General features: G+C 40.3%; 1 protein-coding gene across 2 annotated transcripts in view; it reads left to right on the top strand.

The window, feature by feature from the left end:
* Ppp3ca (protein phosphatase 3 catalytic subunit alpha) overlaps window positions 1-25,457 on the top strand; it is a 270,184-nt gene that overhangs the window by 226,768 nt on the left and 17,959 nt on the right. For both annotated transcript variants that reach the window (XM_005081969.4, XM_005081968.4), the window contains exons 9-10: window positions 8,725-8,850; window positions 10,969-11,043. In XM_005081969.4, the coding sequence (XP_005082026.1) occupies window positions 8,725-8,850; window positions 10,969-11,043 (201 nt within the window). The remainder of the gene's footprint in view (window positions 1-8,724; window positions 8,851-10,968; window positions 11,044-25,457) is intronic.

The following is a 25,457-nucleotide window of genomic DNA, read 5'->3' as shown; positions in this document are numbered from 1 at the left end:
ATTTATTAAACATATTTTGTGTGGAAAATGTAAATGGCTACAAAACTCAGCAGTCAGGATCCAACATGAAAGTGACAATCAGAAGTATCAGTGGAAGAGAGTGGGAAAAAAATGGTCAAGAATGTGAAGAAGACCATCATTTGTCATACTGTTGAGATTCAAAACTACACAGACTGTGATGTATGGGGTCTTTAAATTAGATGATCTGATTTGCTCACAAGATGATTTCCTTTACCAAAACTCAATTTTTTCAAGTAGCCTACACTCAAAAAGTAGTTATGGACTTGAGGAAAAGTACAAAGAAAACATTTATAAATAAAAATAGAATGGTATTTCATCAAGAAGAGACTGTGGTAACAGAACACTGGCTAGTGTCATTTAAGAGTTCAAGATGTGAATCATCTTAACAGTCATGATGTGAATGCTTGGCAGATACATTTTAGAAGCTCTTAGCTTTTAGCAAGAGCCCTCCATGACACTCTTTATGTAGTATGGTATCATCACACCAAGAAGCTTGATTCATCTTGTCCATGACCCCCCAGCCCTGTCACTAAGATACTGATATTACATCCCTCTGGCTTATGAGGGAAGTTCAAAGTCAAGTAGATGATAGCCTAGTCATGGGCAGGAGAGCAGTTGAGGGTCTCTGGAAGGAGAACAGGGCGCCCATACCCAGGCATCCCTGAGTAACATATTTATCTCTTGTTATACAGCTTATCAAAATACTTATTTCCCTACAAAATTGAGTAGTAGTTGAGTTTTTGCTTTGTTTTCCTTTTGTTATTACTGTTTTAGTTTTTAAGAAAAACTGAAGTTCTTCAGAAGCTGGTGCCTGATGTAAATTACATGAGCAGAACTGTCGACACAAACATTCTAAAGGCAGTGTTGTCTCCGGCAACTGTAGGCTTAGGTGGGATCATGAGGGGCTTTACAATTTGGCGAAGATTCAACCACAGACTTTTCCCCATGGCAGGACTTGTTACCACTTGATTTTTCCTCGTCTCATCGAAAGCTTGAGGTCTTGTTAATTGGGCCTGAGCAACTTTTTGCCTCAAATCACATATGAATGTAGAAGGTGTATACAGACATCCTTAGTAATATGTTGTAATTTGATATGTGTTGATGAGCTGTAGGTCATTTTTATTGTTGGTATTAACACTTTTATTTGGGGGATGAAACAAAAACAATTTAAGGTACTCAATTTCTTTTTCCATTTGTTAAATAAGCATTCTTAAAAACGAGGCTTCAGGAAACAAGGGGTGGCATATTTGTCCCATGGTTCCCTGAAGCGCTCAGGATTGTGCAGAAATTGAATCTCAGTGGGTTGATTTTGAAGACCACACTGACCTTCCTTCATGCTGTCCCACTAATGCTTCTTTACTTCAGTGTCCTCAGGACGGTGTATACAGGGTCTGCTTCCTCACCCCAGCTCTCCCCTGGGTCCGTGACCATAAGAAAGGAGTGCTTTGGGGATGCAGATCATATCTTGTCACTTTAAAGACTGCATGAGCATTATGCATCTGGATATTGCACTACTGCAAGATGGGTGTGGGAATACTTTTTACATTGTGTTCTAAGACAAGTAATCCATCTCTCAATTTAAGTGTGTCCCTTGGAGCATTTACATGTCTCCTTGTATTTATTCAGCTTTGCTGTGTACATGTCTTTGCTGGAAGCCAGTTGTTAAATAGGGTCATTTAGGACAAGTTTCCGCTGGCATCTGTATGAACATTTCACATGTGGGAAGGAAGTCAAATAGAAACTCACCCATTAAAATTTAGTAATTTTGAATTTTCCCACTGCATGTTTTAATTAATTGTGTATGAATGTGTATGTGAACACAGGTGTGTCCTTGAGGCAGGGTGCCAGTGGAGGTCAGAGGAAAGCTCTCAGGAGGACTCGTCTCCTGCCACCTCGTGGGACCTGAGCATTGATCTCAGATCACCAGCCTATCCTCCACATTTTAACTGAGTTCACCCATGTGGACCCCAGGTGTCTATGCTCTAACGGCTTTCCCCCTTTTGTAAAAACTGCCAATGCAGTGCGGTCATTAGAAACCTTCAGCAAAGGAGCAGTGCAAGGATATAATGGCTTTTCCTTGTTCACTGCTTATAAGCTCCCTGAAATTCTCTTCTCAAAATTGTGTAAATCTAAGTGTGTAAGAAAATCGAGTAAAGAGACACACTAGGTTGTAAGCTAATTTAACAATTTCTTAAAGTTTTTAAACCTTCATTTTTATTTTATGTATGTGGGTATACTGCCTAAGTACTTATCTGTACACCATGTGAAAGATTTTAACTTTCACGAGGGATAAAAATTCACAAATAAAAGTTATATGGAGGTTAGAAATGCATTCCTATCTAGAAATTAAGGAGACTAAGGCATACAAATGGGCTATATATTGGTGATATGCCTGTGTGTCTCTGATACTGTAGAACTTAGATCTCTGACCACACTAAATTAATAATAATAAATGACTCAGTAAGTTGGTGATTAATTTGCTTCATCACAGCAAACCTTCTGCTATGTGTATATTCTGAAAATAAGCTACATTCCCTTTAAATAGCTAGCAAAGCTTACAGTTTACAAAACCGTGATCACATTTGAAGTAATACATACTGTTTATATCCAATAATAGTAAAGAGTCTTTGGCTTACTCACTACATGAAACTGACTAATCATTTGCCTATGAAGAACTCTGTATTAGGTACAGAATCACATAGCGAACCAGTTAAATTTCTCATGCTAAAGATTTTCACTGTGATTAAATTAGCTGGAAATTAAAAGGCTTGACATCCATCTGGACAAATGACTTGAGCTCGTGAGGTGAGGTGAGGAGTGGCTTGTAGAGACATTCTGTCACCACATACAGCAGCTACCGTGGCTTACTAAGTTGCTCCTTGTCCAAGCCGTTGATGGTATTACAAACTATCACGAAAACCATGAAGCAGGGCATAGAGGGGAGGCCAGAAGTAAATTAGAGTCACATTTGGAATGCAAGGGACATAGGATCTGTTCATGTAAGGCATAGCATATTATGGAGAAGTGCACATGCATTGAACATACACGCATATGTTTACATGATAATATATGGAAATCGTGTCTCCCAAAGGTAATCTTTAGGAGAAAATACAGATTGAGAATGCACACCGTTTCTTCCGGAATCAGAAACCCCTGGTCTGTGGCGTCCTGCACAGGTCATAAACTGCTGCTAGAAAATATCCCGAGCACATGGTTCCACCTCAAGCCTTTTTGCCTCCTGTGAAGGTGGGACCTTTGCAAAAGGAACACGTTGATGCTAAATTTTCCACCGGAGCATCTATCAGAAGAAAAATTGGAAGGAAATCACCTCAGGATCTATTATGCACTTTTTGCTGTTACTAGATAGATTATGATGATTGTGCTTCTAGAATGCCCCCATTTGCTGTCTTTCACACTTCTATTGCTGTTCTTGCCCTCTTCTCCATATCTTCAAGATGGAAATAGATTATCAGTTACAGATAAGGAATGAAAGATGTTAACGAGGGTGAGAAAAAGAATAAAACTGAAGTTGTTTCCATCTTTTGGTTTCCATTTTTCCCTACCTTACAACAAGATGAGTGTAGAGAGTCTGGGCAAGTTAGGAGCAGTATATCGCCTGATGTATATAGTTGAGGGAGATGTTTGTTTTCTCAGAAAAAGGACTGTGTATTCTTCTTGAGATCTGCCTAGAATGTGCTAAGCCTGTGTTTTGATGAACTAGTCACTTCTTGGTATAATGCTTTGAAAATATCTTCTGAACAGCAGTCTCCCTTTTAGTTTTGCTATCCTTACCATTTATTTTTTCTTTGGTACCTGTTTCTCTGTCTCTCAATATTGATAGGGAAAGACGTTGACAACTTTTACAAAGATCTTATTAAATGAAAGTGTGTGTGTGTGTGTGTGTGTGTGTGTGTGTGTGTGTGTGTGTGTGTGTGTGTACCCTGACAATTTTAAATCACAGGAACCCCTTAGTTCTAAGGATCTGACTATAGTCCCGTTCACAGTGTCACAGCATGACGTGTGGACTGTATTCCTTGGGCTTTACGGGATGCAACAGCCAGTCATGCTGCTGAAAGCCCTGAGGGATTGAAGATAGAGATTAATATTAGAGGCCTTTCTTTGTATGCCAGCATTGTGATAAGTAACTGAAGCCCAGTATCCTTCTCACAAACAGCACTAGGCCCTTGGTTGCTGGTTTTAAATATACAGACACATGCCTTTGAAGATGGAGTCCTGCAGGTACAATAAAAACGACTGGACCAGATAATTGCATAATTCTGCAGTGATTTATTCTGACATCACAAGAAGAATGAGCAGTGCAGTCTCCAAATGTGTAGGATTAGTATTCTTGCCATGGCATCTCAGTGTCTTCTGGCAGATTTGCGCACCTGCAGCTTCAAGAGAGAACCATTTGTTTCTGTGCTGTCTGGTCTGCTGTAAGTCACGGTGAATAACTTAAGGCCCACAAATGTGTCACAGTGTCTCTGCATCCCTCTGGGATGAGTGTAAGTGATGTGATGTCTTGGGAAATTGACAGTCATTGGTAGACAGGACACTTGTTTTTCATTTTGTTTTGTTTTCTTTGTTGCTCCTCAAATTCTTAGTAGGTATCTCCAGCATTTGTGCAAATAAAACTGTCTGTGTTTTGTTCACGGCACTGGGGGTGCTTGTCTCTCAGATACTTCAGAGGAAAGCACACCGTTAGGGCTCCAGTTGCATTTTGTAATCGGTGACGGGTGGGGGCAGGTATCAGGGAAGGAAGGTGTGGGAGGTGGAAGATGAAATGTTAACTGAATGTTGTGAATGTAGACGCTTCAGACTAATTTAGCTTATTTTTCTGTATATTGTGATAATATATAATTATTGTACAAAAATACCAAAATGTATGAGTAACTTATGGATGTGAGGTTGCTGAAAGGCTTTTTTCACAAGTATGTCATGTCACTGGAGAAAAGAATACCTACTGAGGTTCTGCATTTTAAGGTAAACGTCATTATTTTTATGCAGAAAATAAGAAAAAGTGTAACAGCAATAGACTATAGAACACTGAGAACACTGATCAGTCATTGTATTAATCGTGAGGTTTTCTTCTGAGAGTTTGTTAATTCCACTTAAATGGGAAAGAGGTCATGGAAATCTTCTACATAAACCCATATATGTCCAGGTAAGGAAACTGAAACCTAACCTAGAGACATTAAGTCACCCTGGATGTCCTACGTAGTAACAGAATACACTAGTTGTCTAGGTGATTGGCCTTCGAGACTTCTGCTCATCTTTACAGAGAGTAATGTCAAAGAAAAACGAGTCTGTCCAAACTCTGGCAGACCCTGAATACTTTGTGTTGTTATGGTAACTCTGTGTATATGCTAGATGGATGATTTGTATTTGGGCCACAGGTAACATTTACTTCTTTGACAACATGGGCAAGTGACTTACTCACCTCCCTGCTTATTCTCAAAGAGAAATGGTGAGAACACTTCGGTAAAATACTGTGATTTGTGATTATACGTCTGAAGGTCCAAACTGAGTGCCCCACTCTGCCTAGACGCTGCATGCACCTCCTCTTGAAGTGTACCACCCCCATCATCAATAAACAAAATAAGCAGTGTTAGCTCCCTCAGGAAGTACTGAGATAAGCTTGCTGAGCAGACGTTGAAACAAATAGGCTGCTTTTACCTCTCTGCTCTACACAACACAACTTCTCTTTAATTCACTGACAGGGCAGCCTTCGATTGGGAATTTGCATCCCGCTTCACTTGAGCATGTACTTTGGCAAAAGTTGAGACATCTTTAAATATGAATACCACATCCAAAGCTAAATTAGTATCACAGCTAGGACTAGCATCCGTGCATGTATAATTTATGAAGGACAGCAGGGAATAACGGAAAAGAAATAGGTTTAGTGTCAGGAAAAACTGGGTAGAAAGGGGGCGGGATGTGTCAGTTGCTGTTGTATAATCTGAGCAAGTTTCTCCATTTCCCTGCTGCAGTTGCTCTGCCTGCAGATAAGGGCATGCGTGTTCACCGCCCCCCCCACACACACACATGCACACACACACACACTGGTTCTCAGATCCCTTTTGAGGATCGAGAGAAATAGTTCTTATAGCTTCTCCAAGTTCACTATCCAAGGTCATGTTAATCACCATATAGTTATGCCCAGGTGGCACCTAGGAATTGACCTCAAGACCTTCCGTGAATACCACCATCCACAGACGTTCATTGCTGCTACATAAAGCCCGGTGTGTACTTAACCTATAGGCAGCACCCGATGTGTGTCACATCATCTGCACCACTCACAATATAGAATAGAGTGGCAGAGCTCTGACGTTGCTGTGCTGAGTTGTTTCGGGACTGATGGCAAGAAGGAAGTCTGTGCGTGTTCGCTGTGGACACAGTTTTCCTGTCTATGAGTGCTTTGATACGGGATTGGTGGAATCCATGTATACGGATCCATGGCTAACGAGAGCCAGCCACCTTTTCTGTCTTTTCTCCTGTTGAACCACCACCTTGTGTTAATAAAAAGTTGGGGAAAGCAATGAGGAACAATTACTCTGATAAGACACCTGTGGGCCTAAAAGAATGGTGATGAGGATATAAAAACAAATGCAGTGATACCAAGTTGTAAAAACTGTAACATGAATCTGTGCTCACATAATAATCTCAAAGACTAGAAATACTTTGTTGTGAAGATCAGAAGTGCTGATATGATAATTTGTCAAGATGTTTTTATGTTTGTTTTATTTTGTTTTGTTTTTGCCAAATGGTGCATTACATAAATAATAGGACAATGCAAAAGGCCATTTCCAGAAATATATGTAGGATTCAGTATTCTCTCAGAAGAAGAGAATTCCAGCTCCTTCCTATCTGTGCTACCTGTGCCATCTGTGTTCCCAAAGTACCTGATTCTGTGTGTTCTAGAGCCATATTAGTCAACTAGGTCTATAATTCACAGCCAAAGCCTCCCTGCACACTAATACAAGTTGCTAAACACATCAGCGCTCTTAGAATGCATCTCAACGTTTACAGGAGGCAAATAATAAGATGAAAAGATGAGCCTTTCCTGGTTTCTGACACTAATGTACACTAATCATGGCTACAGAAAAGATTATGGTCTTCCTGAGTCACACTCCCAGAGACACTGGCCTTCTGGCATGCATCCAGATCCGTGACAGAGTGAAAAGTGACAATAAGTCTTGTGTGAAGGAGACCAGAGGGATGAGGGAATACTGTAGAAGGAATGGCAGGATTTGTTCCAGCCCCTCAGATCAATTCTGAGTAAAATGCTACAGGAGATACAAAAACCTAAAGCCTATAGGGTACCTGTCCTTTAAAATGGGGGTTGGGGGAAGTCAAGCAGACACATATATGTAGACTTCCCTGATCGAAGTTCCCTGACCACTGTGCTTTCTGTATATAAGTCCAAGCTTTTAGAAATCAAGGAAGAGACATTTGTTTATCAAAGGGAATCAAGTGGGCCTCCACAGAGAAGAGAGTGTTTGAGCTTTGCAGACCCATTGGAAGGGCTTGAATATCATAGAAATCCAAGATAGAAAACATTCCAGATCAGGTATCAGTTTTGAAAACATTGTCATGTTACAGACAGAGCTGTACAACAGGTTCTGCATTGGTGTGGAAGTTCAAACCCAATAAAGGCATTTAATAGATGGGTAAAGACTTTTGTTCTATTTTCTATAATCACAAGCTAGAATGTTTTCCTTGTATAAAGTTCAGCTTTAAATGCAAAGTAGCAAACAACGCTCTGTGTACTCAACCAGTCAGTGTAAGTAACCAATTTTACATTACTCGGGATCTAGTCATTATGCACTATCAATACAACCCTAGCCACGGTGGAGAAGGTTAATAAAAATGAAATCTCATATAGTTCAGGAAGGCTGGAAATGAGAGGGCAGCGTCATTAAAGGACTTTTATTTAGGGGAAAATATATTTGTTCTGTGTCTTTTCAGGTAGCAACAGTAAGGACAGTGAGTAGAAAAAGCAGGTGTAAACTTAACCTGAGTATGCCTCATAGGTTGCTATTGTCAAGTCATAAGCTAGGGGTCTCCCCTGAAACATGTGGCTCCATCTTCGCTGAAAGTGCCCGCAGAGCCCTGCTCGCCCTGTATGTATGTGGGGATCGATAAGGGTAGGCAGGGTTGGAATTTCCATATCCAGTTAGAAGTAAGAGTAGCCATGCTCGTGTGACAGTGTATCCAGCCCACAGATACCATGCTGATTAATGTAACTATTGAGATTGCTGCTGGGGAAAAAGTATGCTTTTGCTTGAGGGGGTGTGGGGGAGACAGGGAGAGATATTTAGTTCCAGTATCTGGGGAGATTACTAAATTATGTCAGCCCCACTTAGCATCACCACCTTTTTCTTACCATCAGGTAGTAAGACTAGAATGTTCCTGACCACAGGAGGCTCTTGATCTGATTCCTGATAATTGCCTGACTACATTACAGAAATATTTTCCAAATGATAATGTTATTTCAAATTTCCACTCACACATTGTACACACAGTAGCATCCTCTAAGGGAGTGTAAGGCCATGAATCAGGAGTCAGGGCTAATGAGGCTATTTGTCCTCATAACTTGGGACTTAATTCAAGTAGTCGAGTTTTCTTGATGGACCAAAAGCATGTGTACAAACAGAGATGTGTGCTGACTCCGATGTTCTCTTATGTTGTTTTTGGCTTTAGCTGCAGTGTTGAAGTACGAGAACAATGTGATGAACATCAGGCAGTTCAACTGTTCCCCCCATCCATACTGGCTCCCAAATTTCATGGACGTTTTCACCTGGTCGCTGCCGTTTGTGGGGGAGAAAGGTATGCTGTAAGGTCCTGAGATGTTCTTAATACTGGGAAGAAACGAGAGCTGTGCTCAGGGCTGCCAGGGACATTCAGAGAAAGATGCTGTGTTCTAGCCAATAGCATTCACACTCTGAACCATGAGAGGAAGGGTGTGATGTGTGCCCTGGCCTGGTGCCCTGATGCAGTGAGGAAATTCAGGGGAAACAAGGAATATGGAGCATGTACACAGTCCCAGTTGAACAATAACACTCTCTAAAACAGTAGAAATAAACTGTTATCCGGTCTCAACTTTTTCCTTCTCTTTGGTACTGTAGTCCCAGAGTCATGTTTTATTATCACAAATTAGGAGAGTCTTGCTTTCCTTGCTCTCCTCTCATGAGTATTCATGATTGTATGGCACCGATTAGTACCTGCAACATACTGAGGGACAATATATAAAGCAGCACACCCATAGGTCATTAAAAGCAGAGCATACCCTAGTGTGTCACACCAACAACAGACATTTGCATTTTAAGAGTTACCTATTGGCTGACTTGCACCAATATTTCAGAACTGGGCTTTTCTGTCCCTTCCTCCAATCCTCTCTCCCTACCATCTTCCTTTTCTTCCCCTTTTATTTTGGTTTCATATTTTAACCCAAACGTAAGAAAAAAATTATTGATTGATGGTTGTAGATACAGCTTTTTACATATAGATAACTATGCAAAAGCCAGGAGCCCCTGAGCTGTAGCCAGGAGACCTAACTAACACCCTGGCTCCTTCCTCATGCATTTTCCCGTGTGGTCTAAGAGAAGGCCTTAGCACTGTATGAAGATAAGTTTCCATGTGCTTCAGATGCAGTTTTAGAGAAAAACTGCATGTTTGGAGGGACACTACAAGACTTACAGAGGATTTTTTTTTATTTAAATACCTGATGATTATTTCACAAGACAAGTAATGAGTTGTCAGTGGAGAAGTCTTCCTTTACAACCAAATAAATCGCAGGTGCCTTATAACAGGCCCCCCACCCCCCACCCCTACCCTCGTGGAACCCCGTGCTCTGGGTTCCTGCACTGATCAGTCCCAGCTTGCAGATAGGTTCCTGCTTTTTCCTGCTGTGGATACTGAAGCAGCACAGAACCTAACAGCTACCAGGCATGAGGAAACGCCCTTTAGGTGGGCGGGGTCTGTTCATTGTTCAGGTTTTGAACATTTTTTTTAAAGAAAAGAAATTGGTGATCTATTGGAAAACGTGACTCAACTTTGATAATTCAACTCCAGATTAATGTCGGCCCCACTGGGGTTGGTTTACTTGCCATGCACCTTCAGTTCATAAAGAGTTTTTGTTGAAATGGTGTGTAAGCTTAAAACCAGTCTCTGATGAAAGCTTGATAAAAGCTGCTTAAAAAAGCCAAGCAAGTTTCAAGAAGCATTCAGTGTGATAGAATGTGCATTGCTAGGAGAGAGCCCAGCACACTGTTCTATAAACCTATTAGCATCTATTTACTCTGCTCCAATCTGCTTCAGCCCAAAGTATCTTAGAGCCTTTTTGGAAATCAAATGTAATGATATTTCTGTCAACATATTTATTTCTCAAGATCAGTATCCCCAAATCTACTTGAAATGTATTAGTTCATCTATCAGCAGTTTTTATTAAATGCAAAGCTCCTCACCTATCACGGAACTGAATTCTATGGAGGATTAGGCACATTAACAAAAGGGAATCTGGCGTTTGCTCAGTCCCTGCTAAACAGAAGTCTGTAATCTAATCTAGGTCGGGCAGCATCAATGTGGAAATAAATACAGAATTCCAACACAGTGCTTTTCTCCCTTGTAGATTTACAGGATACTCACATCCAGTATTTGTCCCCCCACCCCCCCCACACTTTCTTTTGACCTATATTTAATAAGTGTTAGTAGGTGGTTTCAAAAGTTGCAATAGCAATTTAATTTTAAATAGCCTACATGGAATCAGACAGCGAATTTCCTTCTATGATGGATAATAGTAGACATGAACCCAGATGCTGTGGATCAGGACAGAAGCATAGAAATGCCTTATCTGAGGCATGCTGTTGCGTGATTTGCTAGTGAGCAATGACAGAGCTGCAGAGCTGTAACTGAACCACCTTCCCTTTCTTCCCTGTCTGCCTGCAGTGACTGAGATGCTGGTCAATGTCCTCAACATCTGCTCAGATGATGAGCTGGGGTCAGAGGAAGATGGATTTGATGGTAAGAAGTTAAGCCTTTGGGCTGATACCATTTGCCATGCGATTACTTAGGATCACCATGCTAACCCCAGTCATAAATTTTTAAGATTTCGGTTTATGTTTAAATCATAATGTTGAAAATGAAAGCATTTTGTCTGAGGTAAGAAAATGTCAGAAATGAAACCATGAGAGAGTTTCCCCATTCCTTTGAAATTGTTGTTGAAATGTAAACTATTTTAATAACTATTTGATAGTCTTTCACCTCCTTAAAAAGAGACAACCCTCTATTGCTGATTTTTTATTTCTCCTGTCATTTGTCTTGATGTAAAGAGAGGCATTTACACATGGGTAAGCTTGTGCTTAGGTCTGGTATCTTTAATGATATCATCTGCTTTAATGCCTCATTTCCACTAGCTGCATCCTACCCTTAACATTTTCATTTTTTAAGCAATGTTGATAACATCAAGTATGTATTAGTACTTTCTGTATCTGAATTAATATATAATGGTGATCCCATGAGAGTTTTTCAGTTATTTTGAGATGCTATATGATACTGCTTTTCTCTAGATGCAGAGGGGGTCTGTGTGGTTAAAATGAAGGAAAGATCACCGTGAGACCTAGGGTAGTGGCTGAAATGTGTGGAAGGAACAGAGATGTGAAAAGAGCAGGAACACAATAGCAAACTTTCTTCATGCATATTTAATAAGCCCTGCCCTGTGTGGGGCACTCGGGATTCCTCGGTGCCTCGAAGAAGCTGAAGTCATCTTAGTGGAGCAGATTATGTCAACAGAATAAGACATTATGAAATAAAGAGCAAAGACCAAGAGAAAAGTAGATCTTTGATTAATTTAAATGAGTAGTCATTGGATGGCTCGTTAGTTATACAGAAGGCAAACATGGCCCTTTCTATAAGTTAGTATTTAGATGGCATGATTTAATACTTCATTGTTTTAACTCTGATAAACAACTCAAAGTACAAGATACTTAGATTCAGGTGAAAAGAAAGTGGATAAATAGCATAAATGTGATATATAACAATATATAATACAGAATTCACATAAGTAAATATCTATTAAGCACACAGCTTGTTGTTAGTGTCCAGTATTTCTCTTTTCCATAGCTTCTCTCATCTTCTTCACCTATCCTCATAAACTGTCGTCAGATACTCAGTGCAGAGGAGTAGGATGGAGAGGAAAGAGGATGTAGAAAGAAAAATAATAATAATTTTAAAACATCCATGGGAATTATTTAAGCAAATAAGGGTAACTTCACAGTTTCCCACATCATAGCCATAACTACTACTATTAGCTTCTCTATGATAGGGTTATCTCTTAAAAGGGAACATTTTCATTAATGGCCAGACTTTTCTAACTATAGGAAGAATAGTAAGCAAATGGATTCTGAATCTTAAAAACAACAATAAATATCCCATAGGTTCTTTTTCCTATAACCCTTTTACTCATTGTAAAGGCAGCCACATATGATGCCTCTCCACCCATCTTAAAGCTTGTGGCTGCTGGTCTATAATAAAAGAAAGGTCCACAAAAGAAAAGTGTAAGAATTTTATGCAGTGTTAGGTGACACTGACGCCATCGGGGAAAAAAAAATACTACCTGGAAAATTAAGAACAAGTATATAATATTTTTTGCTTAAGTTTGGTAAATCATGGACAGATTTGCAACAGTGCCAGACAGAGAGTGTGTTGGGAGGCAGGCAGCTGATGTGGGGAGGCAGGGAACCTGTCTGTCCAGATGCTCCTTTATCTCTCTTCTCATTTTGGGTGCCTTCTAAGGAGATTGAGAACTTCTTAGAGTTTTGAGGCTTGCTTTGTGGGAGAGGCATTGCTGCTTCTCTGGCTTGCCTTTGGGAGAGGGGACACTGGTCTGATTGCCTCAAGAGAGAAGGAGCAGGGAAGGATTAGAGAAAAAAAAAAGCATTGATTTTTGAGGCTCATCTACTTTGTTTTCAGTTCAAAGTAATTATAATGACAAGTTCCATAATCTGGGGTATTTTCTTCTAAATGCAAACATTCTTAAAATGACTATTAATTAGCGTTAATACAGTCAATCCCCCCATAGACAAATCTACATGTTAACCAGTGTTATCAGCCAACATTTATAAAGCATTTTTGGTGTAGACAAAGAACACATGTTTGCAATTGCATTCTAATGCATTCCAACAGTAAATGATCTGTTGCGTGCCTGCAGCAGCTCTGTAGGACATCACTGATGGCTGTGATTCATAGGCGGTCCCAGCAGGCTTCAAGACCTCCTGGCTGCTGAACTGGTTACCTCTCCATCTCAGTCACTTATATGAAAAGTTACTTTGTGACCACTCTGCTTTAAAATAATTCATTTCAATACAAGTCTTCAAAGTTTTTTTTTCTTTCTAAACACATCTGACCACTCTACAATTTAACATGAGGCTTTTCCTTCAGAACAATACAATGTTGTCCAAATCAAGTGCAGAAAGGTGGTTTGGGGGAAACCAACCTTGCCTAGCCAGCTAGAATTGATACTTAAGTCCCTACCTTTCATATTCCTTCACTGCTCCATTCCTGCCAACTCTCCATCAATAAATGCTTTTTCCTTTTTGAACGGCATCCTCTGGTTTAACTCAAGTCACTTCTGCTAACTGCACGTACACAATTAGTGCTTTCAAATTTTCAAGCAGCATTAAGTAAGACTTTTAGAAAACGTATGGTTCCTATTAAAAGTACTTGGTCCCTACATATAATTCCTACAAGTTTAGAGATGAGCAGAAAGAAGTCAAAGCATGCCATTTACTTCTTAGAGAAGGTAGACGCCATTGTCTTTGGTGCATTGGAAACATCGTACCTTGCTTAGCCAGGAGTGTGTAGTTTTCTCCTTTTACAACATGGTCTGTTTCTTTCCCTTAGTGAGACTAAAGAGAAGGACTCTCTTAGTTCAGGGTTTCTTTTGTGGATGTGTATATGGTGAGAGAAAGAAGCGTTGGAAGCAGCAATTAGGAAAGATTCGCCCTGGCTGATGGACCTCCAGAGCACATAGTGGCAGTGCAGGACCTAGTTTCCCTCACATACGGTATTTAAATTTCTCAGAAACCTCTTGGGGCTGGAGAAGATACCTCAGCTGATCCCCAGCACCCACTTAAAAGCCAGGCATGGTGATCCATAGCTGCAGTGCCAGCAGTGTGGGAGCAGAAGGAAATGGAGAAAGGCAGATCGCTGAAGCACGTTGGCCATCCAATCTAGACTCACCGATGACCTTCACGGCCAGTGAGAGACTCACAAGATAAAGGTGGAGTGAGATGAAGGGAAGACACCTGATGTTGAGCGTTGGCTTTCCTGTGATCAATTTTATACGTGGGCACACACACTTCCACACCCTCACAGACATACTTTTCTTTCGAAGGAGGAGTTTGGGAGAACTGAAGGGGGAAATTAAATTCCATAAGGGAAGGTGCCCTTTCCCCTCGTGATCAATTTGGATTGGTAAGAAGCTAATTGCTTCAGGAGAATGTTTAGTTAGCTGTTCCTCTCTCTGTTGTGCCTTGTTTTCTCTGTGTATTGTGTAAGAACAGAAGGTCATATGTGGAAATTTGGGCATGAACTGTGTAAGAAATGTCCAGCATTGCCTGGCACCAGTCCAAGCCTGGCAGCTCTTACCTAAGTACATGGCAGTTTCAGGGTCTGTCTGTCTTGCTTCAGACTGAAGGGTGTTAGGATTCTGAGTCTGAAACAAATACTAATGGATGTAGCTCCCTTGTTTTATGTCTATAAGTATGACTGAATTGTAGCCCAGTTCTCAGAAATGTCCCCGCTAAGGGTAGACTTACACAGAGATAAATGTTTTAATGGCCTGTATGTTCAACTATGAGTACTGTCCATTTTGGACTGGCCAAACATGGTGAATCATAGCAAGTTATTTTATCATGACTCTGAAATGAATGGATTTCTTTAATTGCTCAAAGAACAGTTTATGAGATACCCCAGAGCTTTTTGAATCCCTTTGGGATATAATATAGAAGCATATATTTGATTGATTTTTGTTTTATTTATGGCATCCCCAGCTGTAGGGGGAGATTGCAGTTCTGTTGCCCAATCCTTGCCACATTTGAAACCTGTTGGTCATCGAGAGGTGGCCCTGGGCTCCTTCCAGGCTCCTTGTCTGTTTGCTGCAGACATCAAAGGGCTCTATTAAAGTGCTTCCTTCAATTGCTTTTTATTTTAGGTGGGGGCCACCTCTTGATGAGTGATTTATCTATCCCTTCTCAATATTCTGCCCCATATCCAGTGGCAACTAAAAAGTCAGAGGTAATAATAGGAGCTTACAGCTCATATTTCTGTCATATCAGGTTGACTTCCAAGTGTCCGCCAGGCCTTCAGCAAGTAGGGATTCCCCGTATTGCCTTCCAGGTCTGTCACCTCCCCTTTAACATTTAGTGATGATGACACTGAGTGACAGCCACTGACACTTAAAAGTGTCATCCTGTCGATCTAAGTTGCTGGTGCATAATAAACACTTTGATTAATTTTATCATTTTGGACAGTGAGAAAAAATAAGCATGATTTGTTTTAAGGTTATTTGACAATTTATTGGACTGTTTTTCTTGTCTTTAGTCTTGAAGACAGTCTTTGGCTAGAGGTACTATTACTGTGTCTCCATTTTAATATAGGAAGTAAAGAAAACTCTGTTGATGTAATGTCTTGCAAGCAAGAACCTGAATGCAAACTAGCTGATGCACTGCCTTGCTCTCAGGTACCTGAGGTGTTCAAGACCTGAGAGTACCATACTTTAAAGTTCTCCATCAGAAGCAGTGTTAGAAAGAAAGGGGGGAGAGGGAAAAAGGAAGAGAGAGAATGAAGGAAAATGAGTAAAAACATGCACACGCTTATTGTTGCTAAACACAACAGAGTATTTTATAAATTTTGCCCATCAACATTAGTGAATCCCTTGAGAAACTAAAGTAGGAGGACTGTGAGTTCGTTCCTAGCCAACAAAAGGTAATACAGGAGATGGTTCCCATCTGCCTGTTTGAACATCTTGTTGTTCTCTAAGGAGTTACAAGCATTTCATCATGTGAAAACTTTAGGTGTGTGTGAGCACAAAGAAAGTTGTCTGCTCACAGCATCTTTCCCTCCTGTTAGCTGCTGCCTTGTAAGGAGCCTGTCTTAAAAAGGGCTTCTGTTCACACTGGCCTGTCAGGGGTTTTGTTTGTTTTTTTACTTTTTTATTCATTTGTTTGTTTCAGTGTTGAAAACCAAATACAAACTGCCTGCCGTTATCGTGAAAAGTCTGGAAAGTTCATGGTCCATGAGCATCTTCTGAGACCCTAATTTACATATGTTGTGGTCCCTGTTTCTTTCCCACTTCTGATTTTGGTTGATAAAATGAGAGTCTGCTTTCAATTTAGGTTTGTTTTTCACCCGAACATTTTTGAGAAGAAAGTCACCCAAGTTGATGACTCTCTTTTGGTAGTTAATCCTCATTTATGAAGAGGACTCATTTTAAACAAGGAGTTGTAAGTGATCCTGAGGAGTTGGGAAGGCTCCCAGAAATGAGGGGTTTTCAGCCCCAAGGTCTCTGTTTTGTTCATTACCACAGTGAAGAAAGCTAGCGACAGATTTGTGAGTGAGGCACATTTGTTCGTTTGGGATTTGCTTTTAGGTCTTGAAGTCACAGACTCTGAGATCACTTTTTTTTCCCCCTTACATACAAATTATGTTTGAGACTGTGATATTTGATAAGCCTCACTAACAAGAAAAATGTTGTAGAGGTGAAACTGAAAACCTGTAGCATAAGAAAAGAAAGAGAAGAATAATAAGAGGAACAAATTAGAAGCCAAGTGTAGTTCCAGGCTGCCCATGAAAGACAATATTAAATTAGAATTTCTGTGTCTGCCTTCAACTAAGGAGAAAGCCACATGGTAGACACCTGTCTTTATCCACATTTCCCTATCCTAACTTTAGCCACAGCAAGTAGTCAACCATGTGAGCTGGCCAGCTTTCCCCATGCTTCTGTGAAACCGTTTAGCTGTCTGCAAAGAAAGGTTCTGGCTTTGGATTACTGGGCAATTCTCTATATGTAATATCACAGATCCCACAGTGACTCCCTGCTAATGTCATCTCATTTTAAAATGTCATACACGGAACTTTATAAAGTATAAAGCAAGGAACTGTGAAGCCTAGTGTGGCATCTTGGTGACCCCTGAGGTAGCCCTGAAGGGGTTTAAAGGGTTTAGCTATATAAATTTCTACCAGAATTGTACTTAATATTCCATGGCGAATACTTGACTGATGACACATGACATTTTTTGACACAAGTTACTCTTGTGGAAAAAGACATGGGGACCCTAAGTATTCAGATTTTTACCACCACAGTCAAGGGATTGTTTTCAGCAAATATTGACACTATCTTAATGTGATTTTTTTTTACTTTAAAAATCTGAAGAGGTGAATCATTTAAGCCTGAGAATTTTATTCTTGATGTTGCCTCTGCTTCATGCTGAGGAACTGCCCACTCAGAACTGTTCTCCTGTCTCGGATTATTATTTCCAAGTGCCTTGTTTTTGCATACAGCATTTTGGTTTGCAGTACAGGGAGGAAAATTGTATGCCCTGTAATAATTGATGGTTTAGATTGGAACAGGAAACGTTTGTTAATTCTTTATTGTATTTCTTTCACAATGCTGACGTGAAGCACATGGCTTTGTGTGTGTGTAGGCACCAGGCATCTGCCCCCAGAATATATCAAATCTTTATGTAGAAATTTAAAGCAGAGATAGAAGCACAGTGAGCTCTCTGGGGTGGCTGTGTGGTTCTCCTTCTGGCTACACTGAAGCATAACCTGAAAACAAGTTAACACAATAACAGCACAGTTCTCAGGCCTGAAATCATGCATGAATATAAATAAAGGATGGACAAGGGTATAATTTAGGAACATGGGAAATTATCTCAGTTGAAGTGGTTAGATCCGAACAAAGGTTAAAGTACAATTTAAAGAAAACTGTTCAAAAGAGTTTCTGAGCATTTCAGACTGTTCTCAGCTGTGTTGGATTCACAGAACTGAGGCTAAGTAGCAGTGGGAATGAAAGCTGATTGCCGTTGTGCAAGCTGATGTGCTGAGGGGCTATCCAGTCAGTTTGACGAGGATGACCGCTCTCACGTGAGTGTTTGAGTTAAACTGGCACACCTAGCTCAGAGTGCCCACCAGGGCTTGGAAAAATGAGCCTTTGAAGGAAAATATCTGAGCTGATGACACTCTTTTTCTTCTTTAAAACAATAGTTTTCCTTTTATATACCAACACCAGTTCTCCCTCCCTCCCCTTCTTCCGCCCCTCTCCCCTTCCCAACCCCATCCACTCCTTAGAGAGGGTAAGACCTCCCTTGGGGAGTCCACAAAGAACACAACAAGTTGAGGTAGGACCAAGCTCCTCCCTTCTGTATCAAGGCTGAGCAACATATCCCACCATAGGAAATAGGCTTTCTTAATGGTGAATCCATTGTGAGTTCTCTGGAATAAAGGAGAAATATAGAAGGAAGAAAGGAAGAATGCACACACACACTCACACGCACACACACACACACACACACACACACAGGCTGGTGCTTAGAGCTGATACTTCTAGACAGAGCTAGACAGGAGGCACCCTCAGACATGACCTGGAGAGCCAGGGTGAAGGAACAGGTTGGATACAGATGCTGCAAGGTGTTCTCATGCAGTGCTGCAGAGGTAAGGGAAGTCATAATTCTGGCCAGAAAATGAAATCTCAAGACAATAACTTTGGCAATCAGAAACCAGACTGTTGAGCAAGGAGAACTCTGTGGAAGAGTTTGAAGAGAGGAATAGGAAAGAAGACATGTTAAAAATAAAAATGAAGCAAGTAGGTTGCTGTTATTATGGCAAAACCATAAACAGAAAAATCAGAGGTTTGGGGAGAAAAATAAAGTATGGAATATATCAACTTTAATATTGCATTATGTATTTGTTATTATATATTCTATAGCTAGATGACTAACTGCACAGATTTTAATGAGTTCAGAGTATATGAAGCATTCCTCTCAGAGAATGTATTTGATCTCTAATACATACCTAATGGTTATACTTTAAAAGTTGTATGAATACTCTGAATTACATAGGTTTAAGGTTATTTTTCTATGAGATGACCTGTGTTCCCTTATGAAAACTCTATTTTATTCCTTCATGTTTAGCTCATGAGAAGCTGGCCTCCCTTTTTTTTTCCAAACTCTCTAGAAATGGAAGCCTTGCTGTGTTTAGTCGGTGCCTCGTTTGGTGTGGTCCACCTTGTTCTGGGGATTTGCAGGGATACTGTCATTCTCTGGTTGCCACAGTCTGGGATCATCCTTGAGCCTGGATGTCTTCAAACACAGATCAAGCCCCATCTCAGGGGGCTGATAGTCACCAGGATGGCATGCCTTACTGCATGTCCTCTTTACTAACCAAATACCTTGCCTGGGTTATGAATCATCGGAAGGTTTTTAAATAGGCTTGTTTCAGATAAGCTCAGTACATGCCACTGTGCCTGGATCCTTCTCTGTCCAGTGGGGAAACTGCATTTCTTTCCTCACCTTTACATATAACATGTATGTTATCATGTGACACTCAACTTTGTATCGACACTATAACACATGAGACAAACCTAGCACCTCACTGTATTTGCCCACTTTCCCCAATTAGTGAGCATTCAGAAAAACATTTAAATGTCATCTTAATATAAATGTATATTCATAAATCGATAGGATATTGAAATATGTTCTAATATGCTTTCTCACATACTTAGCATGGGTTCTAATTTGGATCCTCTACCATGACCAGTAGCAACTGGGAGAGGAAATAGGTTATTGGCTCACACTTCCTGCTTCCTGGTCACAGCCACCTCTGAAGGAGGGCAGGGCCAGAACTCAAGGTAAAGACCTGGAGGGAGGACCCATGAGAAAAGCTGCTTACTGGCCTGATCTCTCTCTCTCTCTCTCTCTCTCTCTCTCTCTCTCTCTCTCTCTCTCTCTCTCTCTCTCTAGCTTTCCTACTTAACTCAAGACATTTTACCTAGGAATAGCACTGCCCACCATATTGGACTGGGCCTTCCCATGCCAATCAATAAATCGAGGCAGTTCCTCAAAGACATGTTCACAGGACAATTTGACCTGAAGTGTCCCTCAGTTTGTGTCATGATAACACAGACTCAACATGGGGGCACGCATGCCTAATTAGGTCCACAGTAGAGGCCTGTTGTAGCCATTACATCTTGACCTGTGGCCGCAGTTCTTGAGAGATACGTAGCCATGCCAATCATTTCATTCTCAGAAAATAAGCCTACTTATTAACGTGACAATTTTTAGCTGTCTGTTTTCACTTTAATAAATTGATATTGTTTTGTTTTTATTTGTTTGTACTCACAAAAGGGCTGCCCCAGCTAGAACTTTTTAGACTCTCCATTTCTCCATTTATAAACAGAGAAAATGAAATGTCCTTGGTCAGGCACACATGGGTTATGTGACCATTCCTTGAAAATTTTACAGAAGGATTTCTAAAATCTTTAATTTTCACTCCAATGAAAATTATAACTGTGGTCCATTTCTGTAATCACTATGCTGATTGACAACACCGTCTTAGAAAATAACAGTGCATAGAATCAAATTAGAGTTTGGAAGTGAAGTTCTTCAAACTAAGTAGAAAATGACCTGCTAGTGACGACAATCAGGCACTTATGTCCATGCCTTTTTAAGGCTTCCCATGCAAAGAATTCACTTATGCTTTCTGACTAGACAGGTGGACATGAAGGGTCGGTCCCCTGTCCTTTCTTAAAATCTATCGTGTAATGTAGGGTTTTGTATTTTTTTTAATTTATATTTTAAAAGTTATTCTGGGGCTTTCTAAAAGGGATATTAGAGTAGCTTTAGACCAAATATCACACCATTGTTTCCTGTTACCTCACAAGATTTTCATTAAGTCATAAAACTCATGGAGAAAGAACAGAACTTGTGCCTGAGAGTCAGTAGGCATTAGGCTCCAGATGTGGGTGGTTACACAGCAGTTTAAATACAAAGGAAAAGTGTCATCTATGCTTGGAAGAGGCTAGTTGTCTTTTTAAAATTGGTTTAACAAGCACTGGCTTTGGCTGGGTGGTGGCAATACAGACCTTGAAGTAGGACTTGTCAAGGAGAAAGAATCCATAGCAGTCACTTCAGAAATGGAGAGTTACCTCATTGTATTACAACAGTCCACAGACTGTAGTTTGAGTTCGGCCTGCATCACCAAAGACATTTCGAGGAGACTTTAAAGGAATCCCATCATCACATCCTCTGTCCAAAAGGCAATCAACATCAGAACATGCCTACCCTGGAGCTAGAGGCCTCAAGGCAGCTTTCTGCCTCTTTCTCAATGACCTTTCCCATTCTAATGGCTGTTGGCTCCCTGGACCCTGTCACTGGGAATATCATTCAGAGGTCAATTCCTGTAAAATTTATTTCTACACATATTTACCATCCATCAACATCATGTGTCTGTGCTGTTCAACTGAATTCTGAGGTAATTATAGTTGTGACAGATATTCTGAAAGAATTTTTGAACATTTAGGACCTGCTGTCTCAGAAAATGTAAAACACACACACATACACATTAAAGTTTTAAGCCTATAATTCACTAAAATTAAGTAAGTTGAAAAGGAAATGTAGTTTCAAAGATGGAAAGGAATAAGGTGTGTTAATATCAAGGAAGATCTTGTTCATGGATTTTTCTTTAAATGGGTGACAGTGGTACTTACATTCCAAACATAAAATATGCCACTGGAACCAGTGATATAGCCATGTCATTTTAAAATGATTATGTTTATAGTAGAATGGTTTTCATAACTATTTAACCCTGGAGGGGAGAATAGTGGCCAGTTGGAGATACTGTTCCGGGCCTGCAGTTTGGACGCACTTCTAACAGAATAAGGACAGTTGCGCAGCCCTGTGGTTCCCTCCCTAAACCCAGGATTCTCGATCACAGTGGTCTAGGAAACTGTGATGAAACAAGATGTTCTGGAAAGCATGGCAGTTCTTTCCAGTGCAGAAGGTAGGTCAAGAGTGACCAGACAAGGAAGATAGCGTTTAGGGAAGGCTTACCACAAATTTAGAACGTGTATAAGTGAGGCAACCTACATATTCATAAATGTCATCATCATCTGTAAGTAACTGTAAAGAACAATGTATGTCAGGCTTTTACATGCTTCTGGTGTCATGTTCTCTTTCGCATTTAGCATGTATTTCAGAAGTATCCATTGTAGGTAAAAGCTAGCTATTTCTGTTTTAATGTAGCAGCTGAGATGATTCATATTTTAACTCTGTATGTTTCATCTCATAAGTAGCCTTGTTCAGATTCAGTTATCAGCTATCTCTGTTTGGCAAAAGTAAAATGTAAGGGGATTCCTAAATTCTGATTATGAATAGACTGACAGTGATCCATGATAGAAGACTATTTTCAGATAGTATAGTTTCCCAACATTGATGAATTTGTTGAACTTAGCAAACCTGGAAAAGTGATAAGGAGGAAATATGTTTGTTGTCTTTAAATGTAAATTAAAGATTTAAAGAAATGTGACTTCTACCAGTAAATAATAAGCATTAATACATGCTCACCCTTTAAAGAAATTTTTAGTGTTCCTGTGAGTGTATGTTCTATGTGACTCTTTTCAAATATATATATTGTGGACATATTTGAATTAATTCAAGATTATTTTAAGGATGAAAACCTAAATAACAGAAAGATTTTAGGCCAGTAGAAGGAAGCAGTGGAGATGTTCTCATAGCTTTTCTATTAAAATTTAAATTAAAACTAACTAACCGTGCGTGTGTGTGTGTGTGTGTGTGTGTGTGTGTGTGTGTGTGTACCATGAGAGACCAGAAGAGGGCATTGATTATGCTGCAGCTAGAGTTACAGGAAGATATGAACTGCACAATATGGGTGTTGGAACTGAACCCAGGTCCTGTATGAGTGCATTATGTCCTCTTAAACACTAAGCTATCTCTCCAGCCCTATAATAATAATGTTTAAATGCTGATTTCTCCCCACCCCACAAAGGCTAATATGAAAGTATTCCTCTTTACAAAGATGACTATAAAGTTTCCACATAGCTGGTGAACTTCATTTCATAAAGTTGTAAAATTATAGTTAACCTACTTAGGGTCTGTTTGATTTCACTTTTAAGACAATGTCTTCTCAATTCAGTTTTCTGATGTGTGTACTAAGAGTAGAGGGTAGAGAATGCTATGCCAGGGAAAACCATTCTTCACTGCTTTTTTTTTTTTCAGCTAGCACATGCATCCCCATGTCATATGAAGAATGTAGGTGCAATGCCCCCAAACCTGTTCTCTCACTTTTCTCTCAAAGCCAGCTTTCTTGCAAGCATAATTTCATGTTTTCACCTTCTATTGCAAAACATTTTAAAGCTATGGGAAAGTTGAAAGACCTGTGTGGCCCATAGCCATGTGCCCATCACTTGTTTTCTACAGCTAACCTTTTCTACAGGTAGCGCTCCAACAGTCACAATTGCTTTTTCTTCCTTGGTACCTGGCAAAGCAGCTCACATTCCCCTCTGTTCCTTCTGTGATGGTCCCTAATGTTGCTGCCTACATGTACTCCACGGTTGGAGCCTTCTCAGTTTAGTATCAGGCCTTGCCTCCTTTTCTTCTTACCCTACTTGATGATCACCCAGTGTATCTACTCTCCATTCATGCCGGATGTCTAGGCACAGCCACTATCTGAGCATGTGTAAGTAGCAGTCGTACACACGCTTGCAAACTCTCTATGGGGAATGTTCCCTACCTCTTTCCTCCTGTTCTCCCTGCTTATTTATCCTTCACTAAGACGCCTCAAGAGCTTCCAACAGTTGCTTCCAACTATGAAATATTGCCACTGTGTGACTTCAAACAGGCCTCCGTTTGTACGGTTTGCAGGTTGCCACAGTGTACATTGTCCCTCCTGGCTGCTTTCAATGTGCTATTTTGAAGTCTGGAGACAGGGTTAAGAACTGTATTCAGTGTTCTCATGCCAGCCAGCCTCTGTGGGCTCCAGCACACTGTTTCCACTTCCACTGTGTGTGTGACCGTCTGTGTTAGTGCTTCCCAGGATCTCCCACAAGAGAGGATGCCTTATCCATCCTTCTGTTTGTAAGCACAGCACGCTATTAATACAGGGATGCGTGAGGAGTGAGTGAGTGAGTGAGTGAGTGAGTGAGTGAGTGAGTGAGTGAGTGAGTGAATGAGTGAGTGATCTGGAGAGAAAACTGTCTTCCAAACAGCCAGGTCTATATACCTTTAACTCAGTTTACTTGAACTTACAGAGGTAGCAGAAGCTCCTCCATGCTAACCGAGTGAGAAGGTCAACACCTCCTACATGGCAGGTATTCAGTGAGGTTAGAACCTCTTCATTCTAGCACTCCCTCCACCCCTGTAGCGCTGTTTGCAGCATCATTCCAGGCTGAAATTCACTCTGTGAGAGGTGGTGGCACTTATTTAGCAAGTCATTTGGCACAGATTCTTTTCCTGGGAAGTCAAGGGGACAGGAGGGGGTGAGGAGGGGCTTCCCTGGGAAGGGCAGGAAGAACACAGTATGGGGAAATCTTTAGAGTCCTTTGATCTGTGTTTTGGCCCCCCCCACCTTTGAGGAAACTAGAGTTTGGGACTGCTTGATTCCAGAAATGATAGAATGATGCCCCAGGCATAGGAGACTATCAGAACTTCAAAGATGAAAAAATAAGCAATAAAAAAGTGATAATTATTAGACTGGAAACTTTGACATTACTATTTTCTTAGCATATGAAGTAATAATAGCTTTCAGTTTGAGATTTCTGAATTAAAACAAGGATTTACATTCTCTTCAATGAAAAAATACCACAGTTTTTAAATATAAAATGTATTTTATTTATCTCCATTACCTAATATAACCATGGCACATTACCATAATTGAGGTAGTACCAAGAAGTTTTAATATGATATTATATCTCAATGTAGCAAATATTAAAAAGTCTGGAACAGACACACACATTTTGCTGACCTGTCTGCCACATTATGAATTGAGACAACTTGCAATGGAATGTGCATTTTCAAAACAGATTAGTGATCTCTGAAAAATAAAACAAACTAGAAGTGCAATAATAAGTATAAGGGCATGAACATGGTAACTGTCCTGCCATTGTTTACTTCTATCCAGTTTAATGGGAGAATCCATTTCATTCATGTCCACAAATCTGTTTTGGTATTTTATATTTTCTGAATTTATGATTGCATGCTATGAGTTTGAGACTTTGAATAATTAAAAGTGTTGAAGGTTGTCCCAGTTAAAGTTCTTCAAAGATGAGTCTTGAGAGATATGATGACTTGCAGTCACAGAACCTTTGAAGCTAAGACAGGAGGATTTTCATGAGCTTTAGGCCAGCCTGGTCTACAGCTTATGGC

This window comes from Mesocricetus auratus, unplaced genomic scaffold (genome assembly GCF_017639785.1).
Source record: "Mesocricetus auratus isolate SY011 unplaced genomic scaffold, BCM_Maur_2.0 Super-Scaffold_100009, whole genome shotgun sequence".
In the NCBI taxonomy this organism is placed as follows: Eukaryota; Metazoa; Chordata; class Mammalia; order Rodentia; family Cricetidae; genus Mesocricetus; species Mesocricetus auratus.
This window is presented reverse-complemented; position numbering and strand designations above follow the sequence as displayed.